General features: G+C 43.0%; 2 protein-coding genes across 2 annotated transcripts; one reads left to right on the top strand and one right to left on the bottom strand.

Annotated features, from left to right (window-relative positions):
• Positions 1 to 272: 272 nt before the first annotated feature.
• On the bottom strand, positions 273 to 20093 carry tdrd9 (tudor domain containing 9). The gene is made up of 35 exons (XM_063909444.1): positions 19890 to 20093; positions 12913 to 12995; positions 12745 to 12812; positions 12142 to 12357; positions 11367 to 11489; positions 10756 to 10836; positions 10508 to 10672; positions 10316 to 10419; positions 10106 to 10225; positions 9898 to 9982; positions 9764 to 9821; positions 9549 to 9653; positions 9376 to 9473; positions 9159 to 9290; positions 8407 to 8569; positions 8203 to 8266; positions 7806 to 7869; positions 7645 to 7689; positions 7243 to 7296; positions 6823 to 6939; positions 6488 to 6595; positions 6206 to 6306; positions 5941 to 6111; positions 5311 to 5422; positions 4992 to 5207; positions 4015 to 4104; positions 3661 to 3918; positions 2769 to 2936; positions 2259 to 2329; positions 1969 to 2078; positions 1452 to 1548; positions 1232 to 1370; positions 948 to 1066; positions 791 to 863; positions 273 to 680 (listed from the first exon to the last, which is right to left on the bottom strand). Exons 1-35 carry the CDS (start codon positions 20015 to 20017, stop codon positions 582 to 584), a joined length of 4005 nt encoding a protein of 1334 aa, XP_063765514.1. The 5' UTR covers positions 20018 to 20093; the 3' UTR covers positions 273 to 581.
• rd3l (RD3 like) lies at positions 13494 to 20391 on the top strand. Its single transcript, XM_063909447.1, has 3 exons — positions 13494 to 13944; positions 14613 to 14939; positions 18645 to 20391. Exons 2-3 carry the CDS (start codon positions 14641 to 14643, stop codon positions 19009 to 19011), a joined length of 666 nt encoding a protein of 221 aa, XP_063765517.1. The 5' UTR covers positions 13494 to 13944; positions 14613 to 14640; the 3' UTR covers positions 19012 to 20391.
• The last annotated feature ends 280 nt before the right edge of the window (positions 20392 to 20671 follow it).

The raw sequence follows: 20671 nt of genomic DNA, 5'->3' as shown, positions 1-20671 counted from the left end.
TCTCCTGGCCACTTTTCTGATGAGTTCACATTCAGTGGAGGCCTTGGAGAGGGTGAAGATGAGTCTGTGACACCATGGCTAAGTTTGATGTGATAACACTTTGGATGGATAGGAGATGTTGAATGAGTTAAAAATACCAGCCAATGAAATCTGGCGCAGACACTCGTTCGACGTGTAGTAGGAGTTCAGTGTGTGTGTGTGTGGATATATTTAACTTGACTCTCAGGTCACAATGAGGCTATGTTTGAATGAACACTGATTGACAAGCCTCATCTGTTGCACAAAACTATTTTTAATGAACCTCTGCTGAAGGGCTATAATAAGGAACATTACAGAAGGTTTGGCATGAATGAGCTTTACATTTCTTATTAGCAGCTTGTCATGTATTTAAACAGGGAATAACCACTCCCAACTAAGCAAGGATTGAGGATTTGCCTGTGCAGATGAAAGGCACAGTCTCAATTGAACCTAAAAACATAAATACACTGAACATAAATATATAAAAAATCCAGGAAACCAAGTAAAGCACAACATAGGAATCAGTTCTGTGTGAAGACAAACAGAAGAAGCACAGCGACTATTCAGCCGTTGAGCAGAGTGACAGGATGCAGCTGGAAGAGGACTCCTGTGGTCTCCCCTTCTCCAGGCTCCACGATGTCCATCTTCAGAGCAGGATCCACCTAAAGGTTCAATAAACAAATAGTCATAACACGAGGGTAAAATCTGCTCAGAAAACCGACAAGCAGAGGACAAAAACAATTTGATTTAGGAGCTCTGTAATGTACCATACCTGGTTCCATTTCTCTTTTTTCTCAAAGAACACTTGAGGGCCTTCTTCCCTGGGCGGCGACTTGGTGAACAGCCTGCATTAAAGAACATCGTCATGCATCAACACGTGCGGACTCATTGATCTTCACACCTGATTTCTGTGGGAGTATGTGGCTGACCTTATGAGGCGGTCCCGGCAGTCTTCCTGCAGGTGGCTGATCCTGTCGGGACCCAGACGCATGGTGCCATTGGGCCCCTCACAGACAAGGCGGTTTACAGCCGCTCGCAAAGCATTTATCTTAAGAAGAAAGAAAAACGGAATCAATCAGTAATAAAGAAAATGCTACATCCTGTGTCAGAGAACGAGGTAAAACAGTTTACGGTACTTGTCACAAACGCTCAGATTAACCAATGAACAACAGAATATAAGCATTCCAGCCTTTCAGTCAACACTCAGCTGTACCTCCGTGATGTCGTCAACGTCAAATTTGACATCAAAGGTGAGTTCGACTTCGTGCTCCGGTAGGACGCCCTCCTGATTCTGACCGCACCAGCCCAGGCCACAGAGGGCGCCGGAGTAGCAGGTCCTCTCTTCATCAGTGCTACAAATATAGGGGGGAAGGGGGTGTAAGCATGGTATTTGGATTATGAGGCTTGCCATAATAAGTCTGTGTCTGACTGACCGTAACTCCATGATGGGTGTGAAGAGCATGGTGATGAGAGCAGGCAGTCCGGGGATATCTGGCATCCTGGTGGTGTCTCTCAGGATAATACACGTCCCTGCAACACAGCCACACATTCCAAGCAGTAGACTTTAAAATGTAGAATGAAAAAAACGTGGTCATACCTTAAGATAACATAAAGCTGATCAAATAAATGCATTAGCATGTTTTCACATTCAGCTAAGAGATCAACAGGAGCATTTATATTTACTTTGGAGACCAGACATCATCATGTCTAACATTAATACTTAAAAAGAAGATCTTGATGCTCCATTATGTTCCCCAGCTAGTTGCTAACTCTGTTTGCTGTAGTGTACAGTGGGTTCAGTGGAGTAAATAAACTAAAAAGCTTCATAGAGGTGAGAGGGTCAGTGACCGTTTGTGTTTGTCACTTCAAGCAACCCCTCATATAATCATGAGATACAATGATTTCAAAATAATGATTAATGGAGCTTTAAGACGTTGCTATATCCCATACCTGTGGAGCTGACTGACACACTCCCAGCCACCAGCATCCTCTGATGTTTGTAGTGAGGGTTGTCGTCCACAGACACGTTGTTGATGCTACTTTTCTCAACACAGACTGTCCTGCAGGAGGACAAACACACACGGAAGCCATTAATATCACAAATATTTGAAATGATAAGGTTATCATAATGTTCCCCTGCGTTAATAAAATATCTCGGGTTGAGAGTGTTGCTAATATCAAATCATATGGTGCAATCCCTACCATCAATTGATTTGGCAGTCTCGTCTATAATTGCTTACTTGTAGCAGGTGCTGTGGCTCAAGCTGTAGAACATCATCTTATAGGGACTGTTTGGTCCTTGCAGATGAACCTGTGGTGTAACAGTGAGGTGACAGTCAGACATCATGAGACAGATTCATGCATTGGTTATTGTTGACAGTCAGCCTATTGTCAGTGTTCAGCTGTCAGACAGAATGGGTGTGCCCCAGAGAACACAGCACAGGAACTGAAGTGGCTCCATCTCCTGGACAAACGGAGAGCAGCAGGCGGCGCAGAAGTGATGCCGTCATCTCCAAAAACTGAATACTACTAACAATCTTAGTCCTTTTTTGTCCCTCTCCTCAAAAACCATTTTAAATCTGAAAGATTTCTCTTAATGTATTTATTGAACTTTAGATTTCTAATGGACTTTGTAATAGTGTCTATGAAAGGCGCAAATATATCCCGAAATACAAGAAAGATCTTGTCATTTTAAATATTTTACTGGAAATATATCCTTTAAATATTCTGCATGATGCAGTGCATCTTGCCTTTGTCTTGGAATGGGAGTGATGGCCCTTGGAAAAGTGAGCCAGCAGGTTGTCAATGATCTCCTTCTCCTCTTTCTTGCGATCTTTCCAGGAGCTGCTGACAGCGTTGGGGACATACGTACCTCTCTCCATGTCCTTGTACAGGGACATTATTGTCTCATGGTTTTGCTGCAAGTGCACACAAAAAAAGACATCTAAAATGTAAAGGGCACAGATATTGTATGGATCTTTCTGTATCGTGAGCATAGTTCTCAAAACATTGGGGGTCTCTCGTAGTGTTTTACAGTAAGGTTGGTCCTAAAAACTAACTCAACGATTCATGCTTTTATCTTCAAGACACCAAAGCAACGGTCACAGCGTCAAACCACAACATCTACTGGGAGAAATCAGCACTGCAAGTACAGAGAGGAACACTTGTAGAAGTCAGTGTGGGAGCAGGGAAATGTTGTCAGAACACAAATATAATTTCTATAGTAAGTGGAATATGCTGCAGATTCTGGTGGATTTTTCTATGGATGATGTGATGCTGTTTATTTTTCACAAAAACGTTGTACACAGTAACTGATGCTAATTTGTGACTAAACCAACTGGTTTCTCTCTCTAGAAGAGAAAAAGTTGGGATGAAGTTTAACCAAATAAAACATTTTCTTTTGGCGCATTACTTAGAATAAATGAAAAACTATATACTAAAAGTAATGACAAAGTAAAATGACAATTTGAAAAGAAAAAATAGCTGCCAAAATGAAAAACTCCCATCATGCCTGACAAGGGTAGGTAGTTGATAGTCCCAAAAGTTGTTTAGCTGGGATATGTATTCAAGCAGAGCTTGTAATGATTGATAGATAACTAAAACATGTCATTAGAGAGAGCCGTAGCTTCCAAAGTTTCTCACCTTGGAATCGAAGCTCTCTTCGGCCTTCACAGCATGTTCTTCTTCTACCAAGATGTCCAGCACGCTGGTGCTGGACGTTTCAGTGTCGATGAGCAGCTCTACACGCATGACACCGTGGAGGATGGAGTACAGCGACACGATCAGCGAGCTGCCCTTCACTAGTGTGATGAAGCGGTCTCGTGCTTGGCTGCTCCACTGATTCCCCAGGATGATGGACTGAGCTGACGGACGCATCGCAATCACTTGGAACTCCTGAGCCTGAGACGGTGAGCGGCGTTTTACTGCTAGTTCACAGCCAGGACATTGGAACAGATAAGTGTGAATATATTCTCTGACCACTCGTAATATTCCTACCTGGAACGGGTGTGATTGGAGATCAGGAGGCAGCTCCCTGAGGCCGCTGCAGGAAACAACCACACTGTTTCCAAAGTCCAAGAAGAACACCTGCAGGGCCAAAACAGATTTTGGAAAATAATCTAATTGCGATTTAATATGCGATTATTTTTTCAAGGTCCTCTTGTATGTATTTTTCGACAAACACAAGCAATAAATCAATCGTGATTACAATCGTGAACCTCGTGAGGTAGCAACAGTAGCGAGGCACGTTCTGCACAATACCAGACGTTGCGCAGCATCTTCCTTTTTAAAGCCAAAATAATTCCACACGACTGACGTGCCGCCCCTCTTTGGTACCAAACTTCCAGCCGTGCACTCTTCTGACGAGCCTGAGGCCATTGTGCAACAGGTTCAAGCGCAGCGTTTACTTATTTCCCTGCCTGCTCGGCTTCACTCGGCTCCGCTTGGCTCGCTCGCAAGTCACGTGACCAAATCACGTGACCAGTCAAATCGCAGCCTTTGCGGTTGGAAAATCTCATTTTGTCATATCGCGATATTATCGCAAATGCAATTAATCGTTCAGCCCTACTGCAGACAATCCCTCCTATTTTACACCGTCAAAGGTCCACACTGAGCCTTAATGTCCGGTGACAACCCTTTGATATGTTTTTGAGATTTAAAATAAAATACAAATGACTTGTCTGCATGAACATAAAATACTGACACATGACTAAACCAGACGGAGGTTCTCTAATGTTTGAATGTTATTTGGAAATGTTTCCAATAAAATGCATTTACTCTGTCCCTCTGCTTTTCTTCCAATAATTCCTCTTTGGCCTTCCTTGATCAGCATCACTTAACATCAGTTATGTTCTACCATGACATAATCATATAAGAAAATCTTTTTAAAAACAAATTGAAAGTAAGACAGGGGAGGAGTGAAAGATGAGTGGGTGCACTACATCTTAAGCAGAGAGCGAGCGAGTGATGTTCACCTCCACTGTGGTGCCGCGCATGTGCAGGATCTCGGCTCGGTAGTACATGTTCTGCTCATTGGTCTCCGAGTAGGGAGCCAGACAAAGCAGGTTGGGGTAAAGCGACACAGACACAGGCTGCAGCGTGCGGGAGTTTATCTCTGCTGTCAGACAGCGCTGCTTCGCCAAGCTGGCTTCATCTGCCTGGAAGCCCCAGAAATGACCCACCTCCACCACCTGAAGCCAGACCAGAGTAACAAGGGATACATTCACTCAGTTTAAGACAAACAAAAAATAATAAGAGTGACCTTTTTGATCAAGTTAAATGTAAAGGACTAACCTCTGTGATGTTGACCACAAACAACTGGTTGGGGGGTAACTTTTCAGGGTCAACAGCCCCACAAACCAATCCCACCGGGCAGACCGTCTGGTTCTGGAAGTCGACATTCACCCTGCGCAGCAGCGGAACAGAGAGGAATGGACTTTATAGTTTTGCTTTTTATTAATTATATTTGTTAACAGATATATCGTTTCATCATCGTGTGATCAACATTATAGTTACTCAGAACTGTTCATTCAGAAACAAGAAAACAACGACCATTCTAACAAATCACTGGTAAGATTATCCACGCATCAGCTTTATCATCCTGATGAGTTTTATTGCGTTGAGTCCTGAACACTGTGGTTCTCAGTAAGCTGTATTATTGTTAGATAGCTAATGTGAAGTCAGAGGGAGATGGGAAGAAGCTGGTGTTGCCTCTGCCTCAAACCTCCCCTCTGAGTCCATGTGATCGCTGCAGAGTCATGCAGAGTGTGAGGATGTCAGATTATATTAAGGCTCAGCAGAGGCACTGACAAATGAAGGGGCACCGACTTTTCAGCTGCAAAGTACGGACAGTAAAACATTTCAGTACTGATTTCCCCCACTCACATACAGAAAGACTTGCATAATGTTTGAACAGTGCCTTACCGTGCAGCTTTCATGTGAGTTATGTTTCTTCCATTTGCCAACATTTCTATTTGTTCGTTGGAGAAGATGGAAAGCTCCAGGGGAGGACCCTGCTGTGACAGGAGGAGGGCCAGAGACACCTCAGGGATCACCTCCGACTCTTGGGACGTCCTGTAGAACTCCACATATGCTCTGAAAACACACATGGGAATAATGACCATGCGTATTTCAAGGTTTCTTTAAAAAGACGAGAAGGTGTCTGATTAGCGATAGTGGCTTCCATTACCTGGAGCTCTCAAAGGAAATGGCTTTGACCTGTCCACACAGGCGGAACAGAGACTGCAGCTGCTTGTGGTACAGGAAGGAGTACGAGGGGAGCTTTCTCACCTAAAAAAAACCATCAGGGAGTCGGCTGTTATTTTATCCATTTTCCAACATAATAAGGCTAGAAAACAACAAACATACAAAGCCATTAGGGTTTTGATGGTGACCAGAAAAGGGGTCAGTCAATAACAATGACATTATTGTTTTGAACAGAAAACTATTCTTTTAACACCATGGGTCGTACCATCACTGTTGTTCTGGGGTTGAAACCACTCAACTCTTTGGAGGCCAGGTCTTCAGCTATATCTCCCTGGACAAAGTAGTTAGGGTAGTGGGCTCCAGCAATGACCACCTAACAAAAAGAGAAGTGCAACCTAAAGCAAACTGACATTTAGGTGTAGATACCGTGCAGATGAATACTTATTCACATCGATCAACCAAGAATGTTTTTTGAGATTTATTTTGAAGTGTATTCAACAATGATCAAAATCCTTGGGGAGGGGGAGACGGTCAGTCCATCTAACTAAACCAAAGACAAAAGCCAAGAGGCTTCACACAATGGGTATCACTGACTCTAACCTGAAGAATGAACTTCTGCCTGTGTGCGCTGGTGTAATCCAAGGTTTGAGTGCTCTCCTGCACATGCATGTTGAACTGGGAAACGCGCTTCTTCAGCTCCTCGTACAGTTGCGCCACCTTGACAGTGAGTTACTTGTGAGGAGATCTGTGCCACATTACACTGCTTTAATATATCACTTCATCTGGACTGGAAGTTGACACGCTAAACAGTCAACTGTGCACCAATAGGCATCATTAACTGACATCACGGAATTTATTCACCAAGTATCATCTGTCAGCCTACCTTGTTAGATATATATTTAGAGTCTGACTGGACCAAACAAAAACAGTCAATAAACAGAAGCAAGTTTCATTTTGCTAACACTTGGGGATAGGTGATGAAAAAGACTTCCTGTTATACTCTCGGCCTGATCTATGTACCTCCTTGATCCTCTTGATCTGAATGAAGTTCTCCTTTCCCCAGTCCAGCTCATCCTAAGAGGAGAAGCAGCAGAGGCAAAGAAAACATTAACTTGAAGAAAAAACACAGAAGAAAAAGAGAGCGCACCACTGATTCTCACCGCCCAAATAAAAGCTTGAGTCAATAGTTTAAATGTAAACATAGACAGAGACACTCTCCTTGAACCGAAGTCAAATTGTATTAACCATCTTAAAAAGAGACCATGCTCACTTAAAGATACTCATCTTTAAAATAATTTAAGATGATTGATTAGTGTCAAGGGTTGGCTCCAAACAACAGCAGTAGCACAAAAGGAAAATAAACGAGCGTCTTTTGTTCCGTGTCTGTTGATTCAGAGAGCCGATGTTTGGTGTTTTGTTCACCTTTGGATGTCTCAGCTGTCCTCTATTTTTGGCTGAGTGCCATGCCTGACAGTAAGAATAAAAAGAAAAATAGGAAAGGGTTTAATAAAGATCAGCCATCAGGCAAATGTATCCATCGAGCGTGGTTGAACTCGCTGCTGACCTGCCAGCAAACACTTTACCTGGAAGGCATTGACGAAAGCTATAGAATCACTCTGCGTGCCACGGGTAAAGGCCAACTTGCTCCTAGAATAACAAATATCATTCATTGTTCAGAGAAAAAAAACATACAATAAACAGGGCAAGTAGACTGCAAGTAGTGTAATGAAAATGTGTCACAGGTCTGCAGCCTTGGGCTTGTAGGCATGGGAACTGCAAGAATATACATTATGTTTGTGCTATCTTAAGGTTTCTTACTATGAAAAGCAGGTTTTAAGATAAAGCAACATTTCTTTTCTTTAAGGTGGTCAGACACAGTAGACAAGAAAACATGGGACTGACAGAGTTGAAAATGCCTAATGCCGCTTTGGTGGAACATGAAAATGATCCAGGCTGACAGGCTGGCAGTCAGTGACTCACCTGTGGCCGGCCAGCTGCTGCATGGAGGGTATGGCAAAGAAACTCTTCAGAGAGTGTGAGGCAGCTGCAAAGTTATTGTTGTTATTGACAACAGCCAATGAAAGAAAGCACATCATTATTTATGTTATGTTCACAAACCCTAGATTGCTGTCATGACATGCATTTGCCGAAACAGAGGTGTCTTCGTGTAGCATAATAACAGACCTATGATGAGGCACTCGTCCAGGCAGCCGAAGACGTGTCCCAGGACTATCATCTTCCCCAGGCACAGGGGGACAGGCAGGTGGGCCAACACTCGACCCAGGAACGTTATATCGCCATCGTCATTGTGACCCGTGCCATCACTTTTCACAGATAGAGCGCCAATCTAGAGAGGGAGACACCCAGCTAAGTCAAGAACACAGGCTTCATTTATACCTCCAAATCAACCACGAAATCTAATCTCAGAATAAAAGTTTGACTTTTGCTCGGATAGACATAAAAGAGGCTTTATTTAATGCATTGAAAAGTTGACTTGTAATCTTTATCACACTTCATGGTTCTACATTTGCCAAATTGCAGGTTGTCTGGCCTCAGATTGATCGAAAGAAAAACGGTTTTCAAATGACCAGGACTAAGGATTGGAGTTGTGAGCCTTGTCCAAGAATATCAGGTTATGTTCAAACACCATAACATCTTTTACAGTAACCTCTTCTGATACATTTTGTTATCTAATGTCTGTCATTGATTTATGAATTTTGGTCAAGTAATTGTGAAAGACAGTACACTGACACAGCACCGCACCTTACAGATTTATGCAAACTCTGGCTGACAGAAAGCTCCCCTGAGAGAGAACTCCTGCTCTAATACTGTGTGACAGAGCTGGGTGCTCAGCAGCTCGCTCAAATTCATCCTTACAGCCACACATTCATAAGAACTTGACTTAACAGCAATGGCTTTCTAACAGAAGAATTCACCTCCTTGAGCTGCAGCACTGTCCTCACTATTTCACCTAGGTTGGGGGGTGAGAGTGCTGTGGAGAGGATGGAGCAGGGATCTCCCATGTCCAGCAGCTTCACCTTCAGCACGATGTTGGACAGCGGGGCCAGCTGAGAGTAAAGCAAAGAGCAGTGCAGATTAGTTGCCTTAAATCAAATACACAATACAAAACTCTGGTCATGTATGTTTTCTTACCAGCATCGCAGGGATCATGTAGTCTGGGATATCATTCTTCCAGAACTCTTTGGTAACAAGACGGTAACAGTAGCCCTTCGACACTCGACCTGCCCTACCTGCCAGAGAGGAAAGAGTTCAAAGTGTGGAAGGACAGAAATGAGAGGTAAACCTCTGAACTGCAGGTACTGTACCCCGACGCTGGTTGCAGTTGGTTTTGGATGCCCAGGTGAGGCGCAGAGACTGATAGTTGGTATCTTGATCGCAGACCAACTGACGGGCCAGGCAGAAGTCAATCACTGTGAGGACAAAAAAAACGCACCCATCACATTTTAGATTTTACTGTTATTAATTAAGAAACAAACATCCAGCCAATCCATAAATCCTATTTGAGGACCACAAAACTCACCGTATTTGACATCTGGAACAGTCACCGAACTCTCAGCAATGTTGGTGGAAAGGATGACCTGTTTAGATGAAGAGATCATTGGGTCGGCAGTTAGCAGAGACACGCAAGACCAAGCAGATAAGTGTTTTTTTTACCTTTCTGTATCCAGGGACGGGGAGCAGAAACACGCCGTTCTGCTCCTCTAGAGTCACAGTGGAGTTGAGAGGATACACCTGCAATCTGAAGAGAACCCCATTCATTGCAAGAGTTCAGGTTTATCACAAATAGAAAGTATACAAAGTTTACGAGACAAAAGCAAAAGGTCTTAGCTAGAGAGACGGATTAAACATATTCATCGCTCACCTTTTGTGGACCAGCTTGGCTAAAGCCTCTTGCATGAGGCTTATCTCGGCTTTACCAGGGAGGAACACCAGCACACTGCCCCGCTCTGCTAAAGTCAACCTCCCTTTGTTCTCTGCTGCGCTGCTCACACACAAACACACACAAGATCTGTCCTTTCCGTGTCTGCCGAGTTTTACAGCTGTCAGGTGGGACAAAATACTGAGGCTTTACCTGGAACCTTTGCCCTCCAGCTCATCAAAGCTCTGGATGAGTCTGACGGCAAGATTGTACCTCTCCACTGAGATGTGAGGGTCATTCAGATTTGTCCACTCTACCTGATAGACACACACAATATGTTCCCATCAACTACACACCGTCAATAATGACAACCGTAACATCTGCAAACATTTCCCATCTTCCTACCCTGTATTGAAACAGTCGCTCAAGGTCATCCAGATAAAACTCCTCAATGGCATATGGTGCCCCCTCCACCTCAAACACGTAGGCCGGGTTCATTTTGCCACGAATCAGGTTGCCAAAGTAATCAGCAAACTGTTTGCAGTTAATGGTGGCTGACATGAGGATGATCTGAAAAAAGCACAGGTCCTTTGATGGTTGAATGGATACAAAAAAAGGACAGGAGGGGGATTTCACCTGATGCCTGCAATTACCTTGACATAACAAGAGTTGGAATGAAGCAGTTTTCTCAAAATCAGCAGGAGAAAGTCCATCTCCTCAGTGCGCTCATGAACCTTGGGCAAAGGCAGAGTAGTTAAATGGCTCCATTTGCACCAAATTGTCAGGGATCAATGAATATGTCACAGAGCTAATGAAACCTGAAACTAAACTGCAGAAACATACTATTGATGAAACCACAGCAGAACCAAAACCCATCAGAAAAACATCGCACTTTACTGACTAAATAGGGAGGTAAACTTGAACTAAACATGGTGTAGCATGATGGAATTGCATTTGTATCATTAACCAAAAACTAGAGTTACTGCTAGGAAGAGTCTAATTGAAGTGAACATCTTTGTCTGTCCAAAATGTAATCACTTCATACTTTTGTCTTATTAAATATGTGTATGAAAGTGTCATAACTAGCAAGTGGGTTCTTGATGTATGGCCTTTTGTGAGATCTTGGTGGCCTTCAGTATTGGACACCCAAATTGTGAAGAGTCGTCTCATGGTGTTCCTGAGATAATGCTTTCATGAGAATGGGACAACCCAATGAAATAATGTGACAGAGAAGCATGATTACAAAAACGTTGAATTTAAGCACCTCGTCTACAAAGATGTGGGAGAACTCTGTGAGGCATTTGGCTGCAACCACCTTTTGCAGCAGCACCCCTGTGGTCATGTAGATGAGCCGGGTGTCCTCAGAAGCCATCTTCTCCAGTCCAACCTGAGAAACAGTTGCATTTATAAATCGGTGAACAGTAGAGATACTTTTATTACATCACCAGAAAACATTAGCTCAGTGACATACCATCACCCTTTGGGCTTTTGTACAATGTTCATGCACTGCTTGAGAAGAGGAGCAGGAGAAGCCATAGTATGCTTCCTATACAGTAGCTTTAGGCGTCAACTTTCCCATTGTTTTGATATATATAAATATAATATACATCGGCAATGCCATCATTTTGGTAGCTGTTGGAAAAAGTGAGCTTTCATGAAATCTATTGTAACCCTTTGCATGACCTTAGGAGAACACTTTTGAGGCTAACATAACTTTCCATTCAGTGACTGCAGGACTGACGCAAAAGAAAATAGGAAAGGGAACGTGGAAAAGGTTTTTGATAAGGCAAATAGGTACATTTCTGAAGGACAATAAGACAAAAATCTAAAGAACAACTTCTAAGTATGTGTATGAAGACAGTCATGTTTTTATTATTCTGCATAACTCTATTAGTTTTGAAAGCAGTCCAATGAGTGCTTCTCTTTCTTATTTATTCAAACACATTTAGTGGGACCTAAGCGTGTTATCTTCAGGTTCATGTATGTATCTGCATGGCACAGTTTAGGTAAATCTGATCCTTTCTAAAAGTTGCACTAACCTGATATCCAACCAGACTACCAAGGGTACACTTCCGCTGTTTGGCTACCCATCGGGCAATACTGGTGGCCCCGATCTTGCGTGGTTGGGTGACCACCACTTTGCAGCCAGAGTTGTTGTAGTGGTCCAGAACGAACTGTGGCACCTGGGTGGTCTTGCCACTGCCTGTGGATCCTCGTATGATCACTACAGAGTTGTTTTCTATGAGGGAAATCAGCTGGAAGCAAACACACACACACACACACACACATTTCAAAAACTAGTTGAAATGAAATTGTAGAGCAGATGGGTGTGCTAAGCTGATTAGTTACCAACAGTCAACACTTTATCATTTGCATTAAGAAGACATGAATGACAGCTTGAACGACACAGAACAGTTTAAACGGGTGGATTTAAACTTGGCTGTTCTGCAACATTAAATGACTTTGAGTTCATCTTGAGAGTAATAGCTCCAGTAAGTGCACCAAGGTCCTGAGGACTTTTTTTCAGCACACCAACAGAACAAAAAGAGAAATGACTGCAGGAGAATGACAGTGTACTTTCAGACCATCAGGCTTAAGGGTTGGGGGGGGGGGGGTGTGTTGATATGAATGGTGCATTATACCTTCTGTTTGTTTTTGGTTATGGGCAAGCTTGCGTACTTGTAGCTGGCCAGTGGAGGAGTAGCAGGACCTAAGGATAGAGAAGTGAGTTTGCAACACACAGAGTTAAACAGTTTAGGGCAGGCGGCAGCTCTTGTATATGTAGCAGTGGAGCGAGGTTTAATACTCACTCCCTGCATGTTCTGGCGTCTGAAACTGGCCTCTATTAGAGTTCACATTGTTCAGTCTGCCTTCATCAGGAACGCTTGATGGACTGAAACAAAATCAAAGCACAGAAACATTGGTACCATGTTTAATGTCTGAATGTAATAATGTGTAGTGCTTTGTTTAGTCTAGAATTAGCCAGCTGTGATATGAGTAGCTACTTCTGTTGAGGCAAACGCTGCAGCAATTAAAGCTGTTTTAATGATCACTTTTAAAAGCACTGATTTCAGTAAAAAGCAGGTCATCAATAAAAGCAAACTTCAAATGTAGGTTCACAGTGGGTAAGGGGGATAAAGTACCAGCAGCTAACCACTCCCTTACTTGGTACCATTTCAAACTTTGCTCATTTGAGTCTCTGCCTCCTCTCGTCCTCTGGTCAGCTCGCCCGGGGCCACAGCACTGTAGCCCAGAGAGCATTCCCAGTTGTCTCTGCCTCACACTGTAGCGTAGTGGGGGGAGGACTTTATCGCAACAGCAGACACAAACCCTGACAGTACTAAGAGGAGCTCAAACACAAAACACCCACGGCTTGTGCACACACACATGCACTCTCGACTCTTCCTTTCTCTCCAATGCACACATTTCGTGCAAGCTCCAAAGCAGCTGACCTTACAACAAAGCTGCACACAGCACAGAGGAGAGTGGGGTGAAAGGAGAGGAGAGGTGACAGCTCTTAGTCAGTTAGCAGTGTGTGACTAACTCTCCTGGAAAAAGTCTGCATGACAGGAGCAGTGGGAGGGACGATAGGGACAAGACAATAACAACAGCACGAAAAGGAAAACGCTTCCAACAACCAAGACATTGGAGGATCGCTGCCGACACACAAGTGATGTGCTTCTTTGAGGGCATCTGGCACCACGGTTCATAGTTGACAGCGAGTGAAGGAATTTGGTTTACATGGACTGACCCCAGGAGCTGGAGGCAGGACTCTGTGAAAAGCTGATCTTTGGCTAATTTCTGAATATCTCATAAAAGCTTCAGCGGTGCAGGTTTCACTTGTAAGTATAAATATTTTCTTTACATTTTTTAAATGATTAGTTTGATCGTTGCTTCCTGTAAATGCTGGAAGACTGACAACGCTTTACAAACTGATATTGAGTCAGAAACCTAAAAAGCTTTGTTTCACAAGCTGAAAATGAGAGGCTGCAAGTACACATCGTGTTCAGTGAGGCTGACCTCTGACCCTGCAGGCAGTTTCAGCCATCTGAATCCCAGGTGGTTAGCTGTATTGGATCTATCAGTCTGAGAAGAATAGCCAAAAGCACACACCTGGGACATTGTCCTTCTTCAAGTCTGACTTCAAAAGAAGGCAATCGGAGCACCCTTCAGGCAGGGCAGAGGGCTCAGCTTGGTAACGGGGTGATCAACTTTCACCTTTAACCTTAGTCAGGGCACACAGTCACAATTAATATTGCCTTACTCAGAGTATTTATGTTGCGATATTCTCATATATTTCTCATCGCATACTTTTTGAAGCTAAAAGGTGCAAGACATCAGAAATAGGATTGTATATTCCAATAAATAAAATATTTAGATTTTTACTTTTTTGGTCATTATGTTGTCATTTGTACGAGTAATTTAGAGAAGTTAGCACTTAAAATTTGCAGAAGTATATTTTCCAGCATATTCAAAATGAGTTGCCAACAAAAACTTTCCGTTTCCCCAGTTTTTCAGGACGACCTCCTGTGACTGCCATGCCCCTGTTCAGCTGGATGAAATGGTCCAATGAATCGAGGGTGCAGGCTCAGGATGAAGCGCAGGGGGTCGTACCCAGCCGCCTGTTGATCAGGGAGCTCCTTTGGCATGTGGAGGAGCGTGAGCATCTGGCAAGGGCGCTGGAGCGCGAGCACAGGTTGTCCCACAGCTCCCTGGGTCTCCATTGGTTTCAGAAATACCCAAGGTTACGGACCCTCATCCCCACATCAGAGCTACACCAGCTGGAGTTCCTGTGTGCCCAGATCCCACCCATCCACGCAGCCACCGTGCTCTCCAGGTGCTTGTAGCAGCCATGTCATGCATCAGCCTCATATTAGCATGCTGTCAACAGTGGCTAGATGCTCCGGCCTCAACACAAGGCTTGACAGCAGGCAAAGCATTAAAGGCCCAAAGGGAAAGGGAGGCAGGGCAGGCTGCCAAGACAGCCATTATGTGTTACTGTCACAGAGGCAGGCGGTGTAGGGTGTGAACATGTGAAGGTGAACGATGCCCAGTTAGCCTGACTGGAGACAACCTGCCACTCATTATCTCTGTTAGCCATAATGATATCAAAATTATTGTTCTACATGGTTGAGCACTGTGACCTACTTACTCATTTCCCATTAAATTCACTACTGGGTCACCACAGAGCGCTTACATAACCACTTTACCAAGGAATAACACATCCAGGAAGAAATGTGTTATGTTTGTCCAAAAAGAGCTGTGCTGTTCATCATTTGAGAAAACATGAGAGACTCCTGGTCAAATGATATAACATTATATAGAAAATGTTGAACATAAAATGTGCATTTCCATCCACTTTTGTAATGCACATTTTCAATTTGTGAATAAATTATGACATACATCAGGGGTATTCAAGAAAACTATGAGAAGGTCCAGTTCAAATACATTTCCTCAAGCAGAGGTCCGGAACATCATATGTCTATTTGCAGTATGACGATATCCGAATAAATTGTGTTTAAAAAAATAATAATACAGGTTAAAATCATTTCAAAGAAGTGTATTAGCACTGAAACACAGGATAACCTTGTGAGGCTGCAGTTTAAATAAAAAATAACTAAATTATGTATTCAAAAACAAAGAAAGTGCTTAAGAAAAAATAGCAGCTTCAGTTTCCTTTTGATTGAACAATCTCAATATTTCTCCTGAGCAAAACATTCTCAAAACACCTTAACTATTTCTCTTACAGATTTCTCTCACATCTGTCTTCCCCCCTATCATTTCCCCTGCTCAGTGTGAGAATTGAGCTTTGGCTTGCCCTGCCAACATTTTAAATCTGGGCTTGAAGGAGGTCAAGGCCATTCTCATGCACATGTGCAGATGCTCATTGGTGAGCGTGGAACGATATTTTGTTTTTATTATGTTCATTGTAGAGAACGCTGCCTCACAGCTGTATGTGGAGCCGAACATGGTCAAGATAAACAGGGCCACTTTTTTCAGATCTGGGAAAGCTGTCTCAGAAACCATCTGGAGCCAGAAGGTGGTACATTCGGTTCTTGCAAACTGCTCTTTCAGGGCCACGACTGCCTGGAGGTCAATCATTTGCATCTGGAGAGGCCCAGAGTTTGCCCACTTGAAGTGATGTGCGACATCATTTGAGAATGCTCTGACATCAGTGATGAGAATTGGATTCTGTATGAAGAGGGTGAGCTCCTCTCCAATGCTGAAGCTATCAAAGCGTTTGCTGAAGTTTTCAATCAACTTGTCAACAAAGTCAACAAAAGAGGAGACATCTCTACGGCCCTGCACCTGTTCTTTCACTTTTGGGAAGTGTGTGTAGTCTCCTTGCAGATCTTCTTTGAACAGCTGAAGTTTTCGTTGAAATGAGCGGACAGCTGTCATCAGATCACAAATGGAATTGTTCTTTCCCTGCAGCTGCAAATTAAGCCCATTCAGGTGTGACATGATATCAGCCAAAAAAGCTATGATATCCACGTTTTTCTCGTCATTTAGAAAGACAGAAAAGTTTGCTGCTTTCTGACTTTCCAGTTGTTCCAAGAAAGCTGTTACTTCACATCTAATTGACCAAAATCGCTCTAGCACCCTGCCTTTGCTGAGCCATCTCACATTGTTGTGGAGCAAAAGATCATCAGAGTTTGCATTAACCTCTTTGAGAAATTCCCTGAGCATGCGATGCTGACAAGAAGATGCCCTGAGAAAGTTTATGATTTTCATCATTGTCTTCATCACCTCAGCATACTCATCTGACAGGGCGGAGCAAAGGACAGCCTTATGAATAATGCAGTGGTAAGAGATGAGGTCAGCGTTGTCTTGTTTCAACCTTGCCACAGCTCCCTTTTCATTTTCTCCCTATCATGGCAGGGGCTCCATCAGTGGTTATTGATATGACTTGTTTTGGCTCTATTCCTCGCTTTGATAGCATTTCCTTAATGGCCAGGTAGATGTCTTCTCCTTTGGTAGTGGTCTGCAGGGGAGTCAGGCCTAAGAGGTCTTCACAGAACTCATTTTTCTCCCTGTTTAACAATCTTATGTAAACTAACAGCTGAGCATTGTCAGACACATCAGTAGATTCATCCACAGCCAAGCCTACACATGGTGCCTTAGAAATAGCATCTTCCAGCTGGGACAGTGTATCTTGAGCTAGTATCTCACTTCTCCTTGTGGCTGTGTAGGCTGACAGGGGTATTTTCTCTATTTTGTCACAGAGGTCATCTTTTTCTTTACCATCAAGTAACGCCTCTGTTATTGCAGTCATGCACTCTTTGACAACACTTGCATCTGTAAAGGGCTTTTTGTGTTTTCCTAAAACCCAAGCAACACGGAGGGAACATTCATTTGCACGCTGTTGTGCGCTGAAAGCACGGCTTAATACCCTGGTGGACTGATCATATTGGGCAGTGAGACTTCGAATTTTCTGCGCCCGGAGTTCGGACTTAGGTGGGTATGATTGGTCAAATGCTTTGTGCCTAGTCTCATAGTGACACTTGACATTGGCACTTTTAATAAGTGCCACGGTTTCGGAGCATATGAGGCACACTGGTTTCGTGTTCGCAGGCGGAAGAATGAACATGTATGCATCAGTCCATTCCGTGTTGAACGCTCTATTTTCGGCGTCTACTTTTCCCTTTTTTGAAAGCGCCATAGTGTTTGCACCTCTTCTGACTATAACTCACGCCCTGTATTCCTGTATCATCTCCCTGCGTTTCTCGCTTCAATCGCTTTTCGCTTGCCTTTCACCTTCTCTTCCTTATCACACTGCGTGTATGTCTGTGCCTGGCTGACTGGCTACAAACCTCGGCTTCGGTTTGCTAATACAACTCGCGCTGAGTTCAAGCTGGCAATTTGATTGGCTAGTTGAACCATGTGGTTAGTATGACTCGCACGCGATTGGTTTGTAGCTTCCAATCCTTGCTCAGTGTAGTGCTGGTAAAATCACTGTTGTGTCAGATAGGGGGAAAAGTAACGCTCCGGTTTAAAATGAATTCTCCCGTCAAAATTAAAAATATTTTAACAATTTATTCCAGGTCCGGATGGGATTGCATTTGGGTCCGTATCCGGACCGCGGTCCGTTGGTTGCGGGACCACTGAATGTCATACATGAAGAGAGTGACTTCAGCATTAACTGAAGTTTTTTCCCCACTGAAATATGTAAAATTAGCAGCAGATAAAAACAGTCTCCACATTGATCCACAAATATCTTAAGTACATTTTCCTACACCAACACAAAAGTCATATTTCCATGCAGTTTTCTACATTTTGCTCACAGATTATGGTCTGATTGGCGCTTAATAAGTTATTTTGTTGAGTCTCTTTTTCTGCAGTTTGTATAAATTCAGACATGGTGCCACCTACAGCTAACCTTGAGGAACAACTAGCCATCCCAGTGTGGTAATGGATGGAGTGAAGAATTCCTTTAAAATGTCTTTTGCCCGTTTTTACCAAAGTTTGGTGAAAATGTGTGATACTGTTAGCTAACCCTGTGATGATGCAAATCTTTCATTAACTTTATTGGTTTCCACAGGTTTCGTGAGGTGCTTGCCACTAACAACATTATGCCCTGGGAGTTGGCATGTGTCTTCAAGCAGGTTCTGAGCGACTTCTTGAGCCAGAAGGAACATGATGAAGAGGAGGACCTCTCAGTGAAGCCAGCACAGAACCGACCAATGGAGGAATGGACCAGCCGCTACATAATGAAGCAAGGCTTTGTCACACCCACCGTCCCCAATTGTGGAGACCACCCAAGGGAGGAGATCCCAACAATCTCCGGATATGTGGATAGGGCCATGCGGCACTCCAGTTCGTTCGCAGGGTCCAACAGGGACTGGGACCTTCCATACATCTACCCAGTTTCTCTCAGGCCCAAAGCACCATACAGCACTACACTGTGAGAGATAGGAACAACCACCAAGACCCACATCATGGAGAAAATATGCAAAAACTTGATGTTTTGTATCAGTTGTAGATATATTGTAGCTTTATACCAAATAGTGAAGAAATTATGCTGAGTGGACAATGTGTTGCACTTTTTAATTACAATAACTAGTTTGACCCCATCTCTTTTGAATCTCAATAGACTGACTAGTTTTGTGTAGTTTTGTATATAGATTGTTTTGTCATCTCGTAACTTATTAAATCAACCTGTGACTATCCCATTTTTGACAGAAGGCCATATCCTCAGTATTATTTTATGCAAAATCCAAAGTTTTAGGTAACTGATATTCCTTGCAGTCTACAGAAGCCAGGATAAAGCACCTGAAACCCATTTTAATGTGTTCATTTAAAAAACATCACTGAATTAGTTTAGGCTATATTGAAAGTTTTAAAATGTGGGCTGTATTAAAAGAATAACGCTTAAAAAGTGACATTAAAGAATCGCTTGTTAACTTTGGAAAAGCCTTTTATATATACTGTCTGTATGGAATCCCAACAAAACGCTGAGTTAATTCATAAACTATACCATTTAGGGTTTGCTTACCGTCAGGCCTGTGACCGTCTCCCCCCAGTTCAGACTGATGCCACTTGCTAATTAACGTTACTAAATGTTAGCTAAAGCTCTGCACCCACAAGATCCGAAACATTTGTATTTTCAAAAAGTTTATCCAAGCAAGGTTTTGGATACGATAAACCAAACGACTCATTAAGTCTGAGATATGTTTTTGTGACTTGCTAAAGCGTTATTGAAATAAGACACGTGGCATCCAGCGCTATGCTAACTAGCATGATGTTAGCCCAATCTAAGCTAATATTAACTGCCCGTTTTTCTCACCTGGTCTCTTTCGACGATGCCTCATCCAACTTTCTTTCAACCACTTCCTCCGTGAGATTAATGTTAGCAAACGTCACCCCCGAGGTGAACCAATCCGAAATTTGTTCTGCGGTGAACACTTTCTTCATTTTGAAGGTGTGTAGTTATAGCATTTTTCAATTGATTCTCTCTAACTTGACCAGTTACCCGCCAGATTAGGGCGAGTGAGGAAAATGAGGAACACCTTCCACCAGAGCGGTGTCTGCCTTCCACACAGCGTCATCTGGCGGTTGGACTGCGAATTGAAAATGATTACTGCATTTCAACAGCATGTTTATTCTACTGCCATTTGCATCAAAGTACAGTACTTCAGCAAATTGACTTTACCATCACTGCTAGGGTGGACACATTTTGCTGTTTGCATGTAAATTGTCTGCCTTCAGTTAATTTATAAAAAGTGTTGGAGCTTGACCAACATGCATTTCTAACAGCATAACATCTACTTAATAAAATGAATATGAAGTTCAATGGAAAACCTCTTTTTCATTTGGAAATGGGTACGTCTCAAAGGCACCTTATGGTGACATTGACTCATATACCTGTAAAACAGTCTTGAAGAGTTCAGGAACCAATACTTCAAAATCTTTAAAAAAGTGTTTTTAATTATAGCAATACAAAAAAAGCCTATGGCTATACAGCTCAGTGTGACGATAAACATAAACCATATAGGCTACCATGGATACAAATCACAGTACAAGAATTAAGCACCTTAAAATGGCAATACAAAAATGTTACGTTTTCAC

This window comes from Eleginops maclovinus, chromosome 19 (assembly GCF_036324505.1).
Source record: "Eleginops maclovinus isolate JMC-PN-2008 ecotype Puerto Natales chromosome 19, JC_Emac_rtc_rv5, whole genome shotgun sequence".
Classification (NCBI taxonomy): domain Eukaryota; kingdom Metazoa; phylum Chordata; class Actinopteri; order Perciformes; family Eleginopidae; genus Eleginops; species Eleginops maclovinus.
This window is presented reverse-complemented; position numbering and strand designations above follow the sequence as displayed.